This window comes from Nycticebus coucang, chromosome 18 (genome assembly GCF_027406575.1).
Source record: "Nycticebus coucang isolate mNycCou1 chromosome 18, mNycCou1.pri, whole genome shotgun sequence".
NCBI classification, from domain to species: Eukaryota; Metazoa; Chordata; class Mammalia; order Primates; family Lorisidae; genus Nycticebus; species Nycticebus coucang.
The window spans coordinates 78,434,971-78,459,881 of record NC_069797.1 but is presented as its reverse complement, the minus strand read 5'-3'; the positions used below and the strand labels follow the sequence as shown (position 1 = coordinate 78,459,881).

The 24,911-nt window shown below is 47.5% G+C and overlaps 1 protein-coding gene across 2 annotated transcripts in view; it reads right to left on the bottom strand.

Annotated features, from left to right (window-relative positions):
* Window positions 1–24,911, bottom strand: part of RPTOR (regulatory associated protein of MTOR complex 1) — a 333,344-nt gene that overhangs the window by 149,390 nt on the left and 159,043 nt on the right. For both annotated transcript variants that reach the window (XM_053568488.1, XM_053568489.1), the window contains exon 6: window positions 12,827–13,002. In XM_053568488.1, coding sequence (XP_053424463.1) covers window positions 12,827–13,002 — 176 coding nt within the window. The remainder of the gene's footprint in view (window positions 1–12,826; window positions 13,003–24,911) is intronic.

The following is a 24,911-nucleotide window of genomic DNA, read 5'->3' as shown; positions in this document are numbered from 1 at the left end:
TTGCTCCCAGTTCTGGAGGTTGGGAGGCCAAGATGCAGGAGCCGGCGGACTTGGAGTCCAGGAGGGCTGTGCCTCAGCCTGGTGCCTTCCCTGTGCCCATCCACCCACTCAGGAAAGTCCCTGCCTGGTTCTACTTGGGTGTGCACGTGAATTTACAATGTTTTGTGTTCAACTTACAAAATAGTAATCTAATCCTCCATCTTGTTTTTTTCACTTACAAATATTTCCAGAGAGGAATGAAAGTGCACACACAGACTCACAGCCCTGTCTGCGGTGCCCAGACTGGCCCGACCTGAAGGTCCACTGAAGGGTGAACCTTCAAAAACATGAAATCAACTTTAATCGGGGCAACTTGCACACAATAAAATGCACCTGTTTTAAGATTACAGCTAGCGGCTTTTTGACAAAAGTGTATCTCTGTGCCTGTGTAACTACCACAAGAGGCCCCACAGGGGACAACTCCACGCCCCGTGGAAGCTTCTGTGTCTCATTTCCAGCCCTGCCCACCCCACCCCAGCAACCCCACTCTTGCTTTCTTCTAACACAGGTCAGTTTCACTAATGTCTTGTCACCATAAAACCATTTGCTCTTTTGTGCCTGTCTCCGTTTAATCATCACGATGCCTTTGGGATTCAATCTCCTTGTGTGTGTCAGCAGCTGCCCCTGCTGTCCTGGTGAGCAGAAAGGCAGTGTGCGGAAGCACCCACCTCCCGCTGCCCTCCCTTGCAGGGACCTTTGTCACGTCACCAGGGACAGAGCTGAAAGTCTGTGTGCATACTTTCAATCCTCTCAAGTAAAAATAACACAGAAGGGTGGGACTGTTGATTACACACTGGTGTGTATGCAATCACATACACTTGACTGGGACTCACAAGCCATTTTCCAAAAAGCTGTGCCACTTTGTATCCCCTGGCCGTGTGTAGCATCTCAACCCCTCCACACCCTCGCACTGAGCACCTTCTCTGTCCGTCCACCACTCCTGCAGCCTCTCTGTAATCATCTGCTCCAATCGCTTGATTTTTTTATAAAAGTTGGCTTGTCGTCTTCTAAGTTTCTAGATGTCACTACATACTCTGGATGTCAGACACATGTACGTAAATTTTTTCAATCATTTGTGGCTTGTCTTTTTAAGTGTCTATCAAAGAGCAATAGTTTTTAATTTAGCAGAACTTTATCACTTTTTAATGGTTTCGTGCTCTTTGTGTCATGTCTAAGAAAACATGACAATTTTCTCCTAAGTTTTCATCTAGAATTTTTTTATAGTTTTATCCTTTAAATATAAGAAGGCCAGAAGTCAATTTTTCTGTGTGGTATAAGATAAGGATTAAGGTGCTCCCCTCCACCCCCGTGGACAGCCAATTCTAGCACCATTTACTGAACGGACAGTCCTCTTCCCAACCAACTGCTTTCCGTCCTTGTCTCAAACCTACTGTCACACATGTGGGTCTATTTCTACTCTCCATACTTTGTCCCCTCCATCTACAGGGCTGTCCTTGATTACTGTCACTTCATAAATATTAAGTTTTTAAATAAACCAATGTGCCTCTTTTTCATAATTGTTTGGCTAGGCATTTTGTATTACTAAATAAACCTTAATATCTATTTGAATTTCTAATAATTTCTAAACATTAATTTCTAAAAATAAGATCATATGACTCTGTAGATCAAGCTGGGAAGAACTAATATTTAAAACCCCTGCGTCTTTCAACCGTAAGCACAGTCTTGTTCTCCACTTGCTCATGGCTCCTTTACCTCAGCGGCGCTTTGTGGTTTGTATGCACAGGTCTCACATGTTGTTACGTTTATTGCCAAGTATTTCAGAATCCTGATGCCACATCAAGCACGATTTTTTTTTTTTTTTTTGAGACAAAGTCTCACTTTGTCGCCCTTGGTAGTGTGCCGTGGTGTCCTATCTCACAGTAACCTCAAACTCTTGGGCTTAAGTGATTCTCTTGCCTCAGCCTCCCAAGTAGCTGAGACTACAGGCGTGGTCACAACACCCGGATATTTTTTGGGTGGAGTTGTCATTGTTGTTTAGCAGGCCTGGGCCAGGTTCAAACCCACCAGCCTCGGTGTATGTGGCTGGTGCCGTAACCACTGTGCTACAGGCACCAAGCCAGCAAGCAGTATTTTTAAAATTGAATTTTTATCTGATTACAACTGTTTTGGGGATATTGAGCTTATGTCTTAGAAACCTGCTAAAATGAATTATAAGTTCCAGAACCCTTTTGTTGATGTGTTATTTTCTATATATATAATCAGGTCATCAGTGAACATAGAGTTTTCCTTCCTTTTTGCCAGTCTGCATTTTTTTCTGACTTTATTGCAATGATTAGGCTGTCCAGCGTGATGGTCCCTGCTTCCAATCTTGTAGTGAGTGTTGTCATATGTTTTTTGCATCTGTTGAGATGATTGTATGGTTTCCCCCTCTGCTATGTTAATACAATGAATCATATTGATCTTCAAATGGAACACGGGTCTTGCACTACTGAGGTAAACCTGACCTGGATGAGGACATCACACGCCCTTTCTGTTAGCTGGCTTGTAGTTGCTAGCATTTTTTTTTTTTTTTAAAGAGACAGGGTATCACTCTGTCCCCCTTGGTAGAGTGCCGTGATATCACAGCTCACAGCAACCTCCAACTCCTGGGCTTAAACAATTCTCTTGCCTCAGCCTCCCGAGTAGCTGGGTCTACAGGCACCCGCCACAGTGGCCAGCTATTTTTTGTTGCAGTTTGGCCGGGGCCGGGTTCAAACCCGCCACCCTTGGTATATAGGGTTGGCGCCCTACTCACTGAGCCACAGATGCCACCTATTGCTAGCGTTTTCTGAAGAACTTCCATACACCTGTTCATGAGGGTCATGGTCTAGAGCAGCAGTTCTCAACCTGTGGGTCGCAACCTGCAGGAACTTTATTAAATGGCCGCAGCATTAGGAAGGTTGAGAACCACTGGTCTAGAAGCTCCTCCTACGAACTCTTTCACAGTCATCTGGTTTTGATTTGAAGGGAAGGGAAGCCTCTTAGAATGAGATAGAAAATGGTCCCTCATCCTTTTGTGAAAGAGTCTGTATAAAAACTGGTATTATTTTAATATTAAAAGTTTGATAGAATTCACCAGCAAAGCTGTCTGGGCCTATGGTTCTCTTTGTGAGGCGTTTATCTAGAAATTTAATTTAAGAGATATAAACTATTTAATTTTTTCTTCTTATGTCAGATTTGATCATTTGTATCTTTCGCAGAACTCATACCTGCCATCCCAGATGTAGAATTTATTGGCATAAACAGGTTCACGGGTTCCCCTTTTAAGGTCTATAGGATCAGCAAGGATGTTCCTGCCTGTATTTCTGTTCTCAGTCACTTGTATCTTCTTTCTAATTTTCTTGAAAACTCTAGCTAGAGTTCTAATAATTTTATTGAACTTTTCAAAAACAATCATGTAATTTATGAATTTTAACCTTTTGGTTCATTTATTTTTTTCTTTATTATTTCCTTTCTCCAGTTACTTTGGGTTTAATGTATTCTTTTTTCCTACTAGCTAAGAAAATGCATAGGCCACACATTTTACACTTTTCTAATTAAAATCTATAAACATCATCATGATTCTGAGCTCCATTGCAGGTGGTAGAGGAAGGCCTTGGTGCTGTCATGGGCTCCTGGGCACGGCCCTCTGGTGATGGGCGTGTGCTCACCCCTCAGCGAGCCCCGTGGCAGGAAGGCGATGGCACACATGCCCAGGGACCTCTGCAGAGCTTCTATGTACTGTTAAGAATGAAAAAGTACTGCTAAACAGGAATGTTGTTTATTATAAGATTGTCTCAACTCAAGTATGTGAAATGTGAAAATGTAGGTGCTAGAATCAATACCCAGTGAAATATGATAGAGGGTGAACACTGTATAATCATGAACCACCATGTTCCTCCTCCTGGTCATCACAGTGACCGGGACTTCTGACACTGACGTACCAGTAGATATCCTCGCTGTCCTCCCAGGGTCAAAGCAAAGGCGTCTCGAGTTTCTTCCCTGAGCACGACGTCTCCTGAAAAGCTCAGCACAGCCTGTGCCAAGTTCACCCAGGCTTCATGACCTCCATGTTGGCATTGTGAATCAAATACACAGTGATCTGGACTCACTCCACGACATCAGCAAACTCAGAAGAAGGGTAAGGCAAGGGCAGTGATGAGGGAGGCAGCCATCAGACAGCAGCCGGCACAGCCACACTGAGGAGGTCAGCCCGGGGTCAGGGCACCAGGCCTGAATCCTGGCTCTGCCAGTGACCATGCAGGTAAACAAACTTCCCCACCCTGACAGAGGGGCTAACCTCAGGATTTACCAGGCAGGGCTGCAGGGAGGGCCGGACGAGTTAATTCCTGTAATGGCTCACACCCAGTGAATGCTGGCTATTAGCCTTAGCATAATTTTCAAGCCAATGTAACAGTTTGGACAAAGTGGTAAATGACTCAGCAGAGAGGAGAGAAGGGATGCCGTAACCTGGCTGGGCAAATTCCGAAGGAAGGAGGCTCAAGACACCAGGTCCCTGGAAGGGCAAGGAGCCGAGGGACCAGGCTCCCCGGGTGGACGAGCCGAACATTTGTGTGAAGTGTGCGTACAGCCTGGGCTCTTCTCCCCCGGGGCGGGGTTCTGGAGAAATCAGAGATGAGGCGTGCCATCAGCAGCAAGGCCACCCGTGTCTTCACGCCCCATCTGTGACTGCATCTTATCCCCACCCCAGTTTTCTAAGCCGAACGTTTAATTTTTATTTTGTTTTACAATCTTTGTTTTCTGACTCAATGTATTAAATCCCAGCCTGCTGTAGCTATATCCCCACACAGGAAGTGCTGTGCTGTCACTGTCATTCAGCTGGGCGTGTGTTATGATTTTTAAAGTACCTCCTTATTAAAATCTAAGGATTTTCTTCTAAGGGTATTCTTATTTTTCAGTTTTTTTTAAAGTTATCCTACTCAGGTCCAACTTTACTATGCGGTGGTCTGAGAACAGAGTGTACCCTACGTATGATGCTGAATCTTTGGGATTAAAGCTTTCTTTAAATAATAAACTGGTCCACTGTTCTTTTTGGGGGGATGAATGGTTCACGTGTGCCTAAAACTGTATCTGTGTGTGTTCTGTATTTGTCAGACACAGGGTCTCGAGTCCCCCCTGTGAACGCAATTAACCCTGCCCACTGGGCTCACTGTCCCCTGCCTGGCATCCTCCTGCCCAACAACGTTCCTGATTTATTTGCTCCTCTCAGTAGCTCTTTCAGTCCCATCTCACACTCTCAAGAGCATATTATTGGATGCAGACTCACATTCCATACATCTTGATTCTCTCTCTTTAGCACCATAAAACACTTTTCTTGTGCCTTTCAATAATCTTTATCTCAGATGTTGTTATACCTATGATGTTGCGTTTTCTGATCCATCTCTTAAATTCATTATTTCATCAGTTTCTTTATACTGAATATCTCCAGCTGGTCTTTCCTCCTCCCCTTGCCAGTGTTTTCCTGTATCCTGAATGTATTTACTATTGCATTAACACTCCTCTCATCACAAGGGGGAAGTGGGGCAACTTCTTTCTTTCCTCCCTCTCACCTTCTTCTTGCTGAGGCCCAGATGCAGCAAAGCACTGGTGCCCACCCAGGGCAATGGGGAGCAGGCCAAGTCCGCACCTGGAAGCCCACCCAAGCCTGCCCTCGTCTTGTCCGGGGTCCTCCCAGTGGGGAACCCACCCCTCCAATGTTCCAGAACATTTCTGACTTTGTTGCTGAGTGGACAGTCTAGAATCCATCAATCTCACTCTCTCCCATGTCACCCCAAGGCCTAAGTTCAGGCGGGGAGTCAGCAGCCCTTGCCACACTGTCTGGTTCAATTCTCTTTTTTACCAGCAGAAATCAGAATGTACATGTCATCTTTTTCAACAGGAGCTCTATTACAATACATTCTGACATTCATCTTAATTGAAGGTGTGTCAAGAGACTGGAACAGTGAGAGCGGTGTGTAGTATGGGAGAAAAAACACTTACCCCAGGTGGGCACGTGGCAAATTACATAAGCTGGAAGACTTTGGAAACTACCTGAAAGCCACCCTGGGGCTGGTGGAGACTGGTTGATGGCTAAGGACACACGGTGAAGACCTCTGGGGAACAGGGCCATTTCTTCATGAATGAATCGCCAATTAGAATGACCTACGACTGAGGTCTAAGACACAAAGTACAGAAGGGACACCATTTCATTCAACTACATGCCTGAGTTACTTCACCCTATGGGAGGGTGTTCAAGCTTCTCTCCCTCTAATACACACGGTTGAGAAAAAAGTCATTCAACTCAGTTGTTTAAAAGGAGTTAAAAAAAGGTCATGAGAGCATCGTGTGGGTGAGCAGAATGTTTTTTCTCCAGCAATGAAGTTGTACTTTAAAAACAGACTTCTATTCTTTTTTTTTTTTTTTTTTTTTTTTTTTTAGAACAAATGGTTAACTCTATCATCAAAAGCCACAAGAATCTGTGTTTCCAAAGGTAATTCTGACTGATCTTGGCTGAGTCATCAAGGAAAAATATGAAGCAAATGTCAAGCAAACGTTTGAAATGAGACAAGCACCGTAAGCCGCCCAGCTGGCAGGTAGCGTCACGTCCCATCCACACACTGGCTGCCCCTCGTGGTAAATCTAAGACAGAAACATTCCATGCAGACAAATACACATTAATACTGTGTCACTAACATTTAAACTCCATCGAACTCCCCAACTTCATTGTAAGAAAGGAAGTTTCTCAACCTCTATTCCATCAACAATAATGTCCATCATTGTCATTAACAGACAATACGCCCACACCCTGCACCACAGGCGTCTCACAGCAAATTAAGCACCACTGAGTTATAACTTGCAGCAGCACACAAATAAGCCCACAATAAATTTTAAATGACATTATGCCACTCAATCAAAGAAGTAGGAAACAGACAAAGGGAAAAGTATCTTTCAGATTCTTACACTACGTCGGTACATGGTAGGTAAGATGATCACTTACACGGTCAGTAATGTAACTGCTCATTTCAGAATTATTATTATTTTTCATTTCAGAATTATTGAAATCAGCTTCTGAAAATAAGAAAGATTAAGGCAAAAGTGAAAAAAAAAGAGAGAATAATGTCTTCCAAGAATTGCTTCATCACCAAGTAAGATTCATAAATTCAATTGCTGCCAAATACACATACACATATTTTGTACAAATAAAGCAAGGCTATCTTATATTTACCAAGCATATAACATTCCTCAACAACTGTACCTTACATAATGAGTGCTGTTCCTACAGGAACTACACTCTTGTTTATCCTGGGAGGGAGGGAAGGAGGGAAAAGGTGGAGGGAGGGAAGCTCCCTTCTGAGCACTACGTTTTCCTCGGTCATCTACTGACCAGCAGGCCAGCACAGCCGTGATCTGCAGCTAGACCCTGCTTCCAGGACACAATGGTGCACCAGCCCAATCTGACCCAATGCCTTTTGCAAATAAGGTTTTACTGGAACACAGCCATGCTCATTTGCTTACATAATGCCTAAGGTTCTAAAAATCATAACCCTGAAAATAAACAAGTACTGTCTAAGTGTCTAGCTTCTCCATTAAAATAGGAACTGGTGGTTCTTAACTAGGCTGATACAAACAAGTATACATTTCACTGAATGAGTACAGGATCAGCATTCACAGGTTAAGGACATTCGTAAAGTGGTATGTTCAAAAATTTAAGTTCTTCAATACGGCACAAAGTAGTTTATGGTAAAAGATCCACCTCCTTGACATACCACTCAGTAGTTTCAGGGACAGTGCTTACCCAAGGAGCACAGCCTGCAAGGGCTGCATATGGCTCCCTCCTTCTACCCCCAAACGCTCCCGCCTCCTGACCCATCTGAGATGCCCCCTCCTCCTCTCCCCATCTGAGATGCTCCCTCCTCCTCTCCCCATCTGAGGTGCTCCCTCCTCCTCTCCCCATCTGAGTTGCTCCCTCCTCCCTCCCCATCTGAGGTGCTCCCTCCTCCTGTCCCATCTGAGATGCTCCCTCCTCCTGTCCCATCTGAGATGCTCCCTCCTCCTCTCCCCATCCGAGGTGCTCCCTCCTCCTCTCCCCATGAGGTGCACCCTCCTCCTCTCCCCATCTGAGTTGCTCCCTCCTCCTCTCCCCATCTGAGATACTCCCTCCTCCTGCCCCATCTGAGATGCTCCCTCCTCCTCTCCCCATCTGAGGTGAACCCTCCTCCTCTCCCCATCTGAGTTGCTCCCTCCTCCTCTCCCCATCTGAGATACTCCCTCCTCCTGCCCCATCTGAGATGCTCCCTCCTCCTGCCCCATCTGAGATGCTCCCTCCTCCTGCCCCATCTGAGATGCTCCCTCCTCCTCTCCCCATCTGAGGTGCTCCCTCCTCCTCTCCCCATCTGAGATGCTCCCTCCTCCTCTCCCCATCTGAGATGCTCCCTCCTCCTCTCCCCATCTGAGGTGCTCCCTCCTCCTCTCCCCATGAGGTGCACCCTCCTCCTCTCCCCATCTGAGATGCTCCCTCCTCCTCTCCCCATCTGAGGTGCTCCCTCCTCCTCTCCCCATCTGAGGTGCACCCTCCTCCTCTCCCCATCTGAGATGCTCCCTCCTCCTCTCCCCATCTGAGGTGCACCCTCCTCCTCTCCCCAGCTGAGATACTCCCTCCTCCTGCCCCATCTGAGATGCTCCCTCCTCCTCTCCCCATCTGAGGTGCTCCCTCCTCCTCTCCCCATCTGAGGTGCTCCCTCCTCCTCTCCCCATCTGAGATGCTCCCTCCTCCTCTCCCCATCTGAGGTGCTCCCTCCTCCTGCCCCATCTGAGATGCTCCCTCCTCCTCTCCCCATCTGAGATGCTCCCTCCTCATCTCCCCATCTGAGTTGCTCCCTCCTCCTCTCCCCATCTGAGATGCTCCCTCCTCCTCTCCCAATCTGAGGTGCTCCCTCCTCCTCTCCCCATCTGAGGTGCTCCCTCCTCCTCTCCCCATCTGAGATGCTCCCTCCTCCTCTCCCCATATGAGGTGCCCCCTCCTCCTGCCCCATCTGAGATGCTCCCTCCTCCTCTCCCCATCTGAGGTGCTCCCTCCTCCTCTCCCCATCTGAGGTGCTCCCTCCTCCTCTCCCCATCTGAGATGCTCCCTCCTCCTCTCCCCATCTGAGGTGCTCCCTCCTCCTCTCCCCATCTGAGGTGCACCCTCCTCCTCTCCCCATCTGAGATGCTCCCTCCTCCTGCCCCATCTGAGATGCTCCCTCCTCCTCTCCCCATCTGAGATGCTCCCTCCTCCTCTCCCCATCTGAGATGCTCCCTCCTCCTCTCCCCATCTGAGGTGCACCCTCCTCCTCTCCCCATCTGAGGTGCTCCCTCCTCCTCTCCCCATCTGAGGTGCTCCCTCCTCCTCTCCCCATCTGAGGTGCTCCCTCCTCCTCTCCCCATCTGAGATGCTCCCTCCTCCTCTCCCCATCTGAGGTGCTCCCTCCTCCTCTCCCCATCTGAGGTGCTCCCTCCTCCCTCCCCATCTGAGGTGCACCCTCCTCCTCTCCCCATCTGAGATGCTCCCTCCTCATCTCCCCATCTGAGGTGCTCCCTCCTCCTCTCCCCATCTTAGGTGCTCCCTCCTCTCCCCATCTGAGATGCTCCCTCCTCCTCTCGCCATCTGAGGTGCCCCCTCCTCCTGCCCCATCTGAGATGCTCCCTCCTCCTCTCCCCATCTGAGATGCTCCCTCCTCCTCTCCCCATCTGAGGTGCCCCCTCCTCCTGCACCATCTGAGATGCTCACTCCTCCTCTCCCCATCTGAGGTGCCCCCTCCTCATCTCCCCATCTGAGTTGCTCCCCTCCTCTTCCCTTCCCAGCCCCTGGCCAGACTTGGTTCAAGTCTATCTCCACCCAAAGTGTTCTCCAAGCTTTGGCTCCTGGAGATTTTTCTACGCTCTGGGAACACAGTGGCCCCTGATACCATGGATTCCTTTAGTCTCTGATCACATAGTGCCTGAAACTCCCTGACCTTTGTCTTACATGAAGTACCATTTATAAAATGACTTTTCAAGCTGTCTTATCTCCTCAGCCAGATGATAATTTTTTTCAGGGCAACATGCCTCTGCGGCTCCTGCAGTGCTGAGCAGGGGTCTCTAAGACACACAGTTGGCAGCTGATAAACTAGTTTTTGCACAATGAATGAAAGGAAGGAACACCTGAGTAATCTGGACAGAACTCTTCCTGGGCTGGTTAAATGGGCACTCTATACCTCTCCCAACAGCAACTCAATGCAGGACACCGAGGCAAGAAGCAGTGTTACTGACGACCCAAGCCAGACCACATCCAGAGAGACCCCGACATTAAGGGATGAGTAGAGAGGGGCAGAGCGCGACTGAGAAACTACCCGGCATCCAGGAGGGGCCTTCTGCAAGCGACCGCACACTTGCGGTGTGTGCTGACATCAGAGGTCTCCTGTTTCTCCCTGTCTGCCCTGAGCCCTGCCACTGGGGGCCTCCACCCATCTTCAGATTCTAGGGAGCATGTCCTGGTGGCCTTGAGTTGCATCCATCCGCCACATTCTACTCTCTCAGAACAGAAGGTCCAGTCTGCGTGTTGGGTCTCCACTTCTGCTGCTTACCCCCAGTCCCTGCTCTGTCCTGCTGCCTCCTGGGCGCCCCTGTCACCCCAGCTCAGCCACTTGGGCATCAGCATTTGTCTCCTGCTAGAAGTCGCACCCTCCATGGTCCTATCTCAAATGTTATAGTTTCCCTACCTCTATTTCTACTGGGTTCTTTTTATATATTACTTTTTTCCTTTGTCATGGTCCTCTTTGTGTTTCTATAAATAGAACACAAGACTGTATATTATAAAGAAAATGATAGTTTTCTATGATAAATTGATGTACCATAGCCACACATATTTTGGGACATGTGATATTTTGATAAATACATATGATGTGAATGGTCAAATCAGGATAAATAGGAGACTATCTTTTTTCTTTTGCTTTTTTTTTTTTTTTTTTTTTTGAGACAAAGTCTCACTCTGTCACCCTTGATAGAGTGCTCTGGTGTCACAGCAACCTCAGGTGATCCTCCTGCCTCAGCTTCCAAAGTTCAGACTAAAGGTGCCACCAGCACACCTGGCTAGTTTTTCTATTTTTAACAGAGACAAGGTCTCACTCTTGCTCAGACTGGTCTTGAACTCCTGAACTCAAATGATCCACCTGCCTCAGCCTCCTGGAGTGATGGGATAGCAGTGTCAGCTACTGCATGTGGCCCTCACTGGAGAATATCTTTTCTTTGTATTGGAACCATTTTGAAATTTAACCATAATTTCCCTACTCTATATTACTGAATATTAGAACTTATTCATCATATCTAACTGAATTTTTGTACCCATTAGCCAACTTCTCTCCATCAAGAGACAGATGTCTTACAGTTCTGGAGGCTGGAAGTTGGAGGTCAGTGAGTCACACCTGCTGGGCCCTCCTGGGGGCCAGCATGAGCGAGCAGGAGGGACGGGCTTGCTTTCCAGGGATACCTGACCAGTACTGAGTCCGACCTACACATCCTCCCAACACTGCCACATCTGGGATTCAGTTGTCCACACGAGTCTGAGGACACAAGGAGCCATAGCATTCTTCCTACATCTCATAGCTAATTCCGCTTCCTTGATTGTGTGTATCACTTGTGTTTTGCAGTAATTCTGCTTCAGTTTCCTGTCTCTGAGCAGTGGCTATGCCCCTCAGGTGTCTGTCCCGGAGTGGGAGCAGATGGGATACTGAGCCAGGCCCTAGTCTGTGTTCGTCAGGGGTGGCAGAGGATTAGCTGGGCAGCAGAAACACCACAGTCATCCCTTTGCTACCCCTTAGGCACTTGCTCTTCTCCTGGTCTCTGCAACACTGGAAGGAGGACTCTGCCCAGGTCATCTGCAGCTCTGGGAAGATCTGGGTGTCGGGAGAGTGAATGGCAAGAAAGCCAGGTCCTCCTCCAACTGAGCAGTTCAGGGCAAACCCAGGCTGCCCTGCGCAGGCTCCATCACTCAGGGTTCCCCTGGGCTGATGACTTCATTGCTGTTGTTGCCCCTGAGTCCATCTAGGGTGTGGGCTGAAAAACCAGGAGGCTCTGCTTGACTGAGTGCCTATCAGCTGCCCAGGAGCACCTGCACCTCCGCCTCCCTGGAGAGGTGCTGACTAGCTGACTGCCAACAGGGACTACACGGAAGCTTTTCAGCAAAACATAAAATGGGAAAGCAGACATGAGAAAGTGGAGAGTCAAGCCACTGCCTGGGCTGCAGGTGCTACCTTCTGGGAGCACCACACATTTCCCTGGTCACCTCCCAAAACGCTCTGGACTTCTCAAAAGAACGTGGGTAGAAAATATCATGGATTTTTTTTTTTTGGCCGGGGCTGGGTTTGAACCTACCACCTCCGGCATATGGGACTGGCACCCTACTCCTTGAGCCACAGGCGCCGCCCTATCATGGATTTTTTTATGCTAAGAATACATTGAAAGATTCTTCAATTCAAGCCAGGAATTAAATGACTTTCTTTTTCATATCACTCCTTTTTTTCTGGTCTCCAGCATAGCCAATCCTGGTAATGTCTAATGACACATGCACAGTAACAGAGACAAACACAGGCGTTCTCGGAAATCACAGGACAGAAATCTGCACCTGAGCTGACCCAGAAGGAAGAAAGGATGTGTAACTGTCAGAGGGAGACGCGAGTGTTGCCCAGAGCCTGAGTTTGTAACTGGGCTCATTAACCTGGGTGGGTCCGGGTACATCAGGACCCTGGGAAGGCCCAGGGTAGGGCGTCACCGCAGGGACAGCAGGGCCACTCACCAGCGCAGGGCGATCTTGATGGGGGTGGTGAGGCAGGACGTGAACAGGTCGGCCGGCAGGTCAGGGACCATGGGCAGGAGCTCGTGGGCGGCACAGGCTGCCAGCTGGATACAGTTTTTCATGGACGGTGGCAAAGGCATCTGGGCAAGTGGGTGGTTTGGGTTAATTGCCGCCACCTAAAGGCAGAACATGAAGGAAGAGAGAGGACTTAGCTGCTTCACATACCCGGAGAGCACGGATGCAGGGAGAGGGGACCAACCAAGGCTTTGAGAGGTGGGTCTTCACCCAAAGCCCTCTGGGAGAGGCGTCACCCTGAATCCTCCCAGATAATGACCGCAAGACTGGAAAGCTGGTGCAAGTCACACCCAGCATCCCGCTCACAGCACAGCGCCTCTGCGCCTCGAGGGATCCGTTCTCCTTGTGGGTGAAGGGTCCTCCTTCCCTATGATTATGTCAGTGTCCTTAGATGTTTCCACCAGGTCTTTCACAGTATCTTAAATGTTCACTCTTTCATCCATCATACCTTACTGGGTTTGTTCAGAGACAGGGACAGATGTCCAGGCTGTGTGGAGTGAACACCGTCACCAGCAAAGCAGCAGCCCCAGGGCAGGGCACAGACAGGGCAACATACATCACTTATATGCGAAAATTCTGGTAATCCACAAGAGGTTTTGTGTCATTTTCAGAAATAATGAGGATCATAAGAACTCATGGCATTTTGGCTAGTAAAATTTAATATGCATAATGCATGAGAGATCACGTACACACGCTGTTTGCTGCCTTTGGAAAATAACTGCAGAACACGGTGTCGGGCTGGTTTGGCCCAACACAGGCCGTGCAGCTCCAGGAAGCGGAGTGCAACACCATCGGAGTGCAACACCATCATGCCCCCTTGGACAATGTGACGGGTCACCCAGTGGCCTGGACGCATAAACATGCGCCTGCCCAGGAAAGGTAGTTCCAGGTGATAGTGCCATGTCAGCGGATCAGCTGGCGCAGAGAGGGGAGCAAACCCGGAGACAGTGAAAAGGCAAAACTCGATATGTGCGCAGTGGGTGGCTGGGCATAGTTTGCAGTTTCTTTACTTTAGCTGCCCTGAATTAGGATGATTGAGCATAACATTTAGTTAACTAGAACAGTGAAAAATAAAACCCCCAAATACTGAGTATATGGGTCCATACAGCTTCCAGAACCCCTTTGTTCATCCACCTACAAATCCCTACCACATGGCCACCAGTGAGAAGCTGCCTGCCGCTGGGTGCCAGTTCCACCGACCCTTCCTGGTCTGGGGTTGAGAACAACACGACTCCACCTCAAACCTGGTAAAATGCAGGCTAATGACAAGCCTCCTTCCAATGCAGTTTCATCAGTCACACCATTCAGCAACCAGGGTCTGGAAGATCCCACTGCAGAATGCTGGTTCTTCCTCCTCCACAACCTCTAAACTATTTGTTACTTAAGCAATTTGTTTCTTTTTAAAATAAATAACACAGAGGCAACATTTCTTTTCTTTTTTTTTTTTTGAGACAGAGCCTCAAGCTGTCGCCCTGGGTAGAGTGCTGTGGCATCACAGCTCACAGCAACCTCCAACTCCTGGGCTCAAAGGAGTCTCCTGCGTCCACCTCCTAAGTAGCTGGGACTACAGGCGCCTGCCATGACGCCTGGCTATTTCTTGGTTGTAGCCATCACTGTTGTTTGGCTGGCCTGGGCTGGATTTGAACCCACCAGCTCAGGTGTATGTGGCTGGCACCTTAGCCGCTCGAGCCACAGGCGCAGAGCCCAGAGGCAACATTTCATTTCACTCACACTACAGCAGACCTCCATGAGGAACAGGGGTTGAGTGTTTTACAGGACAACAGGCGACGAGGAAGTGAGCTGGCCGGGAAGGTGTGACTTCTGAACAGCGACTGTGGCACAGCTGCCTGCTGGTACTTCTGTGCAGTTACATTTCTTTCTTTTCATTTATTTATTCATTTATTTTATTGGAGACAGAGTCTCACTTCGTCGTCCCCAGGATAGTGCTATGGAGTCACAGCTCACAGCAACCTCAGAATCTTGGGCTCAAGCGATTCTCTTGCGTCAGCCTCCAAGCAGCCAGAACTACGGGCGCCCGCTACAACGCCTAGCTATTTTTAGAGATGAAGTCTCTGGTTCAGGCTGGTCTTGAACCTGTGATCTCAGGCAATCCACCTGCTTTAGCCTCCCAGAGTGCTGGGAATTACAGGTGTGAGCCACTGTGCCTGCCTCTATCTCCATTTTTGCTTGCAAATAATTCCTTCTAGCTGCATGGTTCTTAGTATTTCTCAAAGCTCTTTTGCACATACTATTTTATTGGCTTTTTACAACATCTCTATAAGTTTTACTTCCATTTTTAAAGATCACTTATGATGAGGAAACAGAGGCCAGCTCGAGGGTCCAGAGTACTGACACACGGCTCCCGATTTTAGGGCGGTATCTGCTGCGCCGTCCCATCTGAACCCTCCTAAATCCATCATACCAATCTGTGAGGGAACGGGCAGGCAGCAGTCCAGGGCCTGGCTCGGCCTGGGCACTGCTTCGGGGGTGCACTGCCAGCCGCACCTGCACACAGGTGACATCAGCTGTGCTCTTCCCTTCTCAAACACATAAAGAGGCATCTTTCTACTGAGATAAAGTACTAATAATTTCAGAAGAGTCTTTAACAAGTAAATTTCTGAAAATAACTCCTTGGCAATGCCTTTAGTTTTCCCTTAAAGGAACCTTTATTCTCAATTCAACAATATCTAATTACAATGGACATTTTTTGGAAAGCTCAAAGAAAGACTGATTATCTCTAAAGGAGTCAGTATACTACTTACCCAACTCCTCTAATACTCGAAGGTATTAATGCAGTATCTATCACTTATATAGCAGAAGCAGTATTTCAACATATAATTTACATAATTATATTTACCAAATACTAAATAGTAATTTAAAAACCAAGTGGTACCTACTGCCAGGAACCATAAAGTCTAGGACAGGAACAAAAGGGTGAGACCATGAAGGTGAGAACACCACTCACCTAGGATGCTGCGTGCGGCTGTGAACAGGGGGCTAGAGCTCATTATAGCAATAGTTTGACAGACTCACCCCAAGTTTACCCAAAAGAACATCTATTACTTTAAAGGCACTTAACTGTTAGCAACTCAACAGTATCTAAACACTTCGGGATCATTCCAGAACTCTGTGAAGATGGTTAATTAGAAATTATAACCAAATTCCACTTTCCAATTTCTCTTAGATAATCATCAACTAAAGAAAAGGAGATACTTAGAATTCTGCAGGGCTTTTTTTTGCAGCTATTTTTGGCCAGGCATATGGGGCTGGTGCCCTACCCCTTTGAGCCACAGGCTTGATACTTAGAATTCTGCAATTCTGCATATCAGGGGCAGCTGCAAGGTGGAGAAGGCTCTTGCTCACAAGTGCCCCCCGCCCCCCGCCCTCCGACTGCTGTGAGTTGCAGCCCCCTGTGAATTGCATTGCTCTCTCATGCTCTGAAACCTGCCATCACACACTGTCTCAGCAACAAGCCCGCAAAGGAGCTGAGTTTGCATCATGACCAGTCAGAGCTCACGGGGGAACGGACAGGCCCCTTGGCTCACGACGAGCACGCTCAGCTGCCAGGCTTTACTCGGAGATGCCTGAACAGAGCCCATGCAGACACTGTCTCAGGGGTCTGTCACTGCTGAGCAGTGGGGAGCCCCCGGCATAATCCATGTCATGCTGTTCACACATGGGGACTGTCCTCATGGTTCTCCTCTTTATGGGCTGACTTCTACCTAAGTTCTGTGGCTCAGGGCAGATACCCTCTTCTGCCAGAGCCCCCTGCAGCTCCTTACTCTGGGGAAGGCTCACTTCTGTCCAGGCACTTCTCCCTGCACGCTGGAGTAATCATTCAGGCGCCTCTCCCCTTAGGTGCCTCCCCCCACAGACCAGCAGCACACAGATTTAGCTAGTGTGAATTCTTCTGCTGCATTTTGAGTTAAGAATCTTTGGAATCTTTCCAAAGCCACTTGGAAACTTTTTGTCCATCATTACCTGCTGTGCTTCTGCTCGGTTGACGATAATGAACTGAGTCATAAAAGAGAGTCTTGGCTGACGTTAGGAGAGTGACAGGAATAAAGGAGGGTTCCAATTCTCTGAACAAGTGGAGAGGGAAGCACGGAAATTCAATGACAGATGAGCATCATGTGGGCGTTCTTCCCAGTCTCAGGGGACGGGCTAACAAGGCCAGATTCAAACGCATGCGCCCACGCCCCACCGTACAAACAAACAGCAATTAGGAAGGAGCATACGTGCTGCAGCTTGGTCCCAAGCCCAAAATGGGAATCTGTGCGCCCGTGTGCACATACGTGTGCATGCACATGTGGGTATGCGTATGCCCATATGTATGGGTGTACACATGCGAGAGTGTGTGAGCGCATGTCCACCTGCTCCCTGGCCTCCTAAACTCACCTGTGCTCTGTGTCTTTGTGCTTTCTACAGCTGTGGCTGTGTACAAACGTGCTGCGGTCCCTCCTGAACATCAACCACCAAGGTGACAGCCGCCCTCTGTCCTCACCGTGCAAGTCCCTCCTGCAGCATGTCCACCAGCTGGCTCTTCCTTCGCCCACCTGGCTCCCTGGCGAATCACCTGCCCAGTCTGCCAGCACTTCCGCTTTCCCCAGGCTCTAAGTCACCGCCAAATGCAGACCTGGCCCACCCTTCCTCTCCAGCCACAAGCACCCAGTGGGAGCTGGTCACCACCTCTCGGATTCAGCCACAGTCCATTCAGGGATGACTCTAACCACCTTCCACTATGTCCTTATGGGAGCAAAGACAGGTCTGTGAGTCTGTATGCTGACACACACCTGTCACCACACATGGTTCACAGATTCCAAGCAAACATTCCTGAAGGGCCTTCAAACTACACAAGGTCAAGCAGAGCTCTCACCACCCACACCTTAGCCAGGGGTCCTCAAACTGCGGCCCACGGGCCACATGAGGCGGTATTATTGTATTTGTTCCCATTTTGTTTTTTTACTTCAAAATAAGATATGTGCAGTGTGCATAGGAATTTGTTCATAGTTTTGTTTTTTTTTTTTAAACTATAGTCCGGCCCTCCAACTGTCTGAGGGACAGTGAACTGGCCCCCTGTTTAAAAAGTTTGAGGACCCCTGCTTAGACCTTCATCCAGCCTCATCCCACAGTCTGTGTGGCACAAGAGAAGGTCGCTCGTTCCACCCAGACCACACACACTGCCATCAACTCCTCTCCTTTCTTCAGCCCACACCTACCCTATGACAGGAGACTTGACCTTTTCTCCTCCACAAAGTGCCTGGCTGCACATACCTCCATCTCTGCCATGCTTGACACCTGGGCCAAGCTTCCCCAGCACCATGGACACAGTCACCAGATGTCACCTGCATACCCATGACGGCCAGGCACCGTTGCAGGCCACATCCTGCCTCTTGCTTCCAGCACATACTCAGAACCTCAGAATTCTCAAGTCCCTCCCAGGACTTAACAAGTCTCATGAGATGTGCATCTGGCCACCTTGTGCACCTCATCCTTGTGCTCACCAATTGGGGCCTCAGCACACCCCAGACTCCCGCAGCTCCTGCTGATGCCGTCCTGGGCAAAGTCTCCCACAGCATCTGCACAGGCCCTGCTCTCACGCCACCTCCTGCTTCCCACCGTTCTTCTGCTTCTCATCCTACTCAACTTTTTATTATAACATGTATCTCTTGTTACATTTATCATATATTTTTGTTCTGTCTCCCAAACTAGAAGCTTGGCAGCAGCATTTATCCAATAATTATAATAAAAACTGGTAACAGGGCGGCACCTGTGGCTCAGTGAGTAGGGCGCCGGCTCCATATGCCGAGGGTGGAGGGTTCGGACCCAGCCCCGGCCAAATTGCAACAAAAAAATAGCCGGGCGTTGTGGTGGGCGCCTGTAGTCCCAGCTGCTCGGGAGGCTGAGGCAAGAGAATCGCGTAAGCCCAAGAGTTAGAGGTTGCTGTGAGCCGTGTGACGCCACGGCACTCTACCCAAGGGCGGTACAGTGAGACTCTGTCTCTACAAAAAAAAAAAAAAAACAACTGGTAACCATAGAACAGTGTGTACACACCTGTATATACTCTCTATCTAGATTTAATCATTATTAACACATGGTCTACATTTCTACAGTTATTTTGGCTCTTTTCCTCTCCATATACATGCAATGGGAGTATTAAATTGAATGTATGGATGATGGATGGATGGATGGATGGATGGTGGATGAATAGATAGATGGTGGAAGGATGAAGGAAGATGGGTAAGTGAAAGAAACAAAACACTAAGACAGTGTGCCATTATTAACACACGATAACTGTGAGGAATCCAAATGTGAGTGACCCTGTAACCATGAGAAGGATCAACCACCAGTGGTTGAGTTGGAGCAAGCTAATGGCATGTCCTGATCCTGGAGCTGGGCCTCCTGCAGTGGGGTGGAGGTAGGGCCTGTTACGAGAGGCCTGCAGCGAGCACAGCAGGCTGGCCCTGTATCAGGCACGCTGATTGCATGCTGACTTGTATGTTTCACAATGACAGATTTTCTTATATTTCATTTCCAGAAAATGCTCCTTGCTTCATTCACTCTTTTTAAACTCGTACCCATCAGTGGTTTTCATTGTGCTCGAGTAACAATATCCACCTAACGGACAGACCACATTTTGTCCATCCACTCATCAGCTGAAAGACATTTGGGCTGTTTCCACTTTGGGACTATTATGAATTACACTGCTATGAACATCTGTGTACAAGCTTCTGTACAGACATGTGTTTTCACTGCTCTTACGTGCTTAGTGGAACACAGGATCATATGGTAACTCTAAGTTTAGCATTCTGAGGAACCGCCAGGTTGCACCATCTCGCATTTCTACCAGCAGGGTTTGAGGCCCCTCCCCACATCCTCACCAGCTTTTTGATGACAGCTGTCCTAGCAGTGTGGCCGGGGCCTCCCTCACTGTAGCTGTGACTGGCATTTTTTCTTGTCCCCTCACACTGGCTAGAACGTCCACTCCTAGGCAGCCTCACCGTGATGCTGACCTTACAAGATACACAGCCAATGTTTTAACAGTGAGTACGATGGTGGCTGTAGGCTTCTCACAGGTGATTTTTATCCAACTGAAGAAGCTACACTCTACTCCTGGTTTGCAAAGAGGCGTTGTTTTTAAACATGAAAAGGTGTTGGATTTTGTAGAATGCTTTCTCTGCGTCAATATGGTGGATTACATTAATTGAATTCTCAGTATTGGGCCAGACTCATATATTAGTAATAAATCCCACTCAGTCAGAGTATAATTCCTTTAATAAATTGCTAGGCAGGGCTGGGCACGGTGGCTCACGCCTGTAATCCCAGCACTCTGGGAGGCCGAGGTGGGTGGATTGCTTGAGCTCATGAGTTTGAGACCAGCCTGAGCAAAAAAGTGAGATCCTGTCTCTACTAAAAATAGAAAGACTGAGGCAAGAGGATCACTTTAGCCCGAGTTGGAGGTTGCTGTGAGCTATGTCGCCACAGTATTCTATCCAGGGCAATAACTTGAGACTCTGTGTTTGGAAAAAAAAAAAAAAAAATTGCTAGGCACATTGGCTATTATTCTGCTGGTCTGCACTTTTCTTTACTTCCTCCTGACTGGCTTCTTACACTCAGAGTATGTTCCAGGGTCACTCAAGTTGTAGCTGTGTCCTGCTGCATTTCTTGATATGGTCAAGTAGTAACCGCAACCACACGGGCAGACCACCACCTCTCATCCATCCACTCATCAGCGGACAGACATTTGGGCCGTTTCCACTTTGGGACTATTATGAATGAGGCTGCTATGAATATCCGTGTACACATTTTTGACATAAGTCTAGTTTTGGCCTCAGGGTAATAATGACCTCACAAAATGAACTGAGAAGTGTTGTCAACCCTCCTTTCTTCTGGAAGTGACAGTGTAAAATCAGTGTTAACTGTGGATGTTTGGCAGAACTCTCCAGGGAAGCCATGTGGGCCTAGAGATATATTTTTCAGAATTTTAAAATTACAAATTCGATTTCTTTCATGGTTTTGAACTATTCAAATTATCTATTTCATTTTGGTTGGATTTTGGTAGTTTGTGATATTGGAGGAACTGGTCTGTTTTTCCTCAGTCATCGTATTTGTAAGTATAAACTTGTTCATTCTTTTCCCCTTACTATTCTTTTAATAGCTGCAGGATCTGTGCAGATTTTCCGTTTCATTCTTGAGTCTTCTTCTTTTCTTTTTTTTTTTGCAGTTTTTGGCTGAGGATGGGTTTGAACTCACCACGCTACTCCTTTGAGCCACTGGCGCCACCCAGTCTTCTTTCTTTCTAAATTTGTTAGTCTTGGAAGGAATTTATCTGTTTTATTGTTTGTTTGTTTGTTTGTTTCTGAGAATCAGTCTTTTGTTTCATTGATAATTTCTCTGTTGTTTCACTCTACAATTTCAGTGATTTCTGCTTTCATCTTTATTTTCTTTCTTCTGATTCCTCTGAGCTTATTTTGTTCTGTGTCTAGCTTCTTAAGGTAGAAACTTACATTAATAATTTGGTGTCTTACCTCTTTCCTGCCACAAGCATTTTAGTGCTATAAGTTCCCCTTTCCACCTGCCTTAGCTGCGTTCTGTGAGCACCGAGGTGGTATGCTCCCTCTTAGGCCATTTTGTGTGTGTGTGTGTGTGTTAATTTCCCACAAGGATATGGTTGTGCACGGATTAGAAACGTACTGTCGGGCGGCGCCTGTGGCTCAGCGGGTAGGGCGCCGGTCCCATATGCCGGAGGTGGCGGGTTCAAACCCAGCCCCGGCCAAATTAAAAAAAAAAAAAAAAAAAAAAAAGAAACGTACTGTCTTCCTGTTGTCTGTCCTTACCGTTGAGAGCAGTGGTTCTCAACCTTCCTAATGCCGCAGCCTTTAATACAGTTCCTGTGGGTCATGACCCACACACAGGTTGAGAACGGCTGGTCAAGATGATTATGTGGTGGGTAAAGAACATTCTCTGTGTGATTTCAATTACCTTAACTTTGCTGAGGTTTTATTTTATGACCCAAGATGGGATCTATCTTGAAGAAAGCTCCACATTGGTGGTTCCTGCCTGTAATCCCAGCACCCTGGGAGACCGAGGTGGGTGGACTGCCTGAGCTCACAGCTTAGAGACCAGCCTGAGCGAGAGTGAGACCCCCTCCCCCCCATCTCTAAAAATAGCCAGGCCTTGTGGCAGGCACCTGCAGTCTCAGCTCCCAGCTACTCGGGAGAGTGAGGCAAGAGAATTGCTTGAGCCCAAGAATTTGAGGTTGCTGTGAGCTAGAACGCCCCAGCACTCTACTGAAGGTGACAAAATGAAACTCTGTCTCAAAATAAATACATAAATAAATAAATAATAAATTACAAAAATAAAGCTCCATGGATACTTTCAAAGGATATGTATTTTGCTGTTGGTGGGTGCAGTGTTCTGGAAATACTGCTCAGATCTTTACAGTTCACGTTTCAATACAGATGATCACTTCATTTTCAAAAGAATAGGCTTACTTTGCTAGGTATATACCCAGAAGACCAAAAATCACAATATACCAAAGACATCTGTATCAGAATGTTTACTGCAGCCCAATTCATAATTGCTAAGTCATGGAAGAAGCCCAAGTGCCCATCGACCCACAGATGGATTAACCCATTGTGGTACGTGTATACCATGGAATATTATGCAGCCTTAAAGAAAGATGGAGACTTTACCTCTTTCATGTTTACATGGATGGAGCAGGAACATATTCTTCTTAGCAAAGTATCTCAGGAATGGAAGAAAAAGTATCCAGTGTACTCAGCCCTACTATGAAGCTAATTTATAGCTTTCATATGAAGGCTATAACCCAACTATAGCACAAGACTATGGGGAAAGGGCCAAGGGAAAGGAGGGGAGGGAAGGTAATAGGTGGGGGGTCATACCTATGGTGCATCTTAGAATGGGTATAGGTGAAACTTACTAAATGCAGAATACAAATGTCTACATACAATAACTAAGAAAATACCATGAAGGCTATATTAAACAGTTTAATGAAAATATTTCAGATTGTATATGAAACCAGCACATTGTATCCCTTGATTGCACTAATGTACACAGCTATGATTTAATTTAAAAAAAAAGAATAGGCTTAAATTCTTCTTTTCCAGTCTGCATGCCTTTGACACTGGCTGAGACCTATCTGGGGAGGCTGAGAGAAATCAGAAGAACCAATGGCTTCTTTTGGCTTCCTGTCATGGCATTGAGGAAAATCGCTTCAAGGCCCGAATGTCCCTTTCCTCAGACAACAGCTGGTTTCCCACAGGCCCTTCTGCTCTCACGAGGCTCTGTCTTCCCCATTTTTGCTATTGCCAGCAGGAAGCCCCACCGGCCCATGCCAGTAGGACCGCTGAGAGCTCGTGTGGCCCTTGCCTGGACCCCACCAGTGGCAGTATGTGCGTGGCGGTGGTGGGGGGGGCTGCGTGTGCCGGAGACAGCAGCCAGGGCCAGCAGGTGGGCCCTGCCCCATGCTGCATGGTGCTGCCAGAACACTATGCAATTTCCAATATTTTAAAACAGATGAAATTAGAAAAAGAGTAAATTTGGAGACAACTTAAAAAAAAACTCACTTTTATGAAAATTGTGAATAGTATATTATTCATGCATTTGAGCTAATGATTTTTTTCCTTCTTTTTACATTTTATATAAATCAAAGATCAAATATATTCAGTGCACCACAGATGTATCTAAAGATATATCTAAAAGTAGTTCAATCAAATATATATTTATCAAACCTGAGCCTCAATTCTTGACAGGTTTACATAACAGCTCTAAATTACAGCTGACAACAGTGGAGGCGACAAGATAAGGCACAATTAAGTGTCAGGTTCATTGTGGAAGAAATTATTTAGTCAGCTGAGGAAGACTTCAGGCTCAGGTAAGTATTTTGAAGGATGCAGAATTTTAGTTATACCCTGAAAGTTGAGAGTGCTAATGATACTTTATTTTGTCTGTGAAATTCATACCACAAACACTGAGGGTGCTTAAACTTTTTATGTAGAGAAATTACTTTTTTTTCCTGAAGGTTTCAAATTATAGGACTGGGAGTGGTAAAAGGTGCCAACAGAATGGAATGTTCTCTTCTGTTAAAGCCACAGAAAGGGTTGGTGCAGAGACGATGCTGTGCTCAGTGACATGGACTGGCGATGGGTCTAGACGTAAGCACTCCGTGAACTGTAACCCCAAGCACCAACCATCAGCGCATGCAGCAGAAGCTAAGACTTGCTAAGACTCGGCCTCACACTTGCTCTTCTCCAAGCCCCCCTTACAAGAGGCCCCAACCTGCCACAGGACGGCCCTTCTCACCCCTGCTGCCCAAGACAGCTTCCATTTCTGGCTGGCAAGTCAGCTCGCAGACCATTCCACGGCCCAGGGCAGCCCCACCAGAGTCTATGTGCTGCACGGAGGCTTTATTCTCCCCAGCTAGGCACTGAGGAGGTCCAGAGGGATCTCTCCCATATCTGAATTTAGATTAGAACCCTTCTCTCTAATAAATAATTGAAATGGCAGTATTTTCTTCTAAATTACAAATGCAATTCTTTTCTGTTGGGGAGGAGTAAAGGAGAAGACAACCATACTATGCATCTCTTAGCACCAAGGACAGAATCTTCCCTGTTATAAATTCTTACAGCTTAGCGTAAACTAAGTGTAAGCACAAAGGTGACTCTGGCCAGCCTTTATTAAGGAACAAGGTTGATGCTGTCTAGATTCACACAGAGAAGGTACGAGGAGAAAGTGTTTGAGCCTGCTAAAGCCTGGCATGGTGTGGGCTGGAAGATAGGGTCACCCAGAGACGTGTTGTCAGGACAGCCTGTCCTCACCTGTGGGTCCAAACTCAGATGCTCTGCGATTACCCTCCACTTCCACCCTCTCCGGAAAGCACTTAGACGACTGTTCCTCTAAAGAGAGTGACTCAAGTGTCTGGGGAACAGGGCGGCTGGAGTAGTTGCTGACATCCCAGACAGCAAAGACGCTGTGTGGGGGCCCCTGT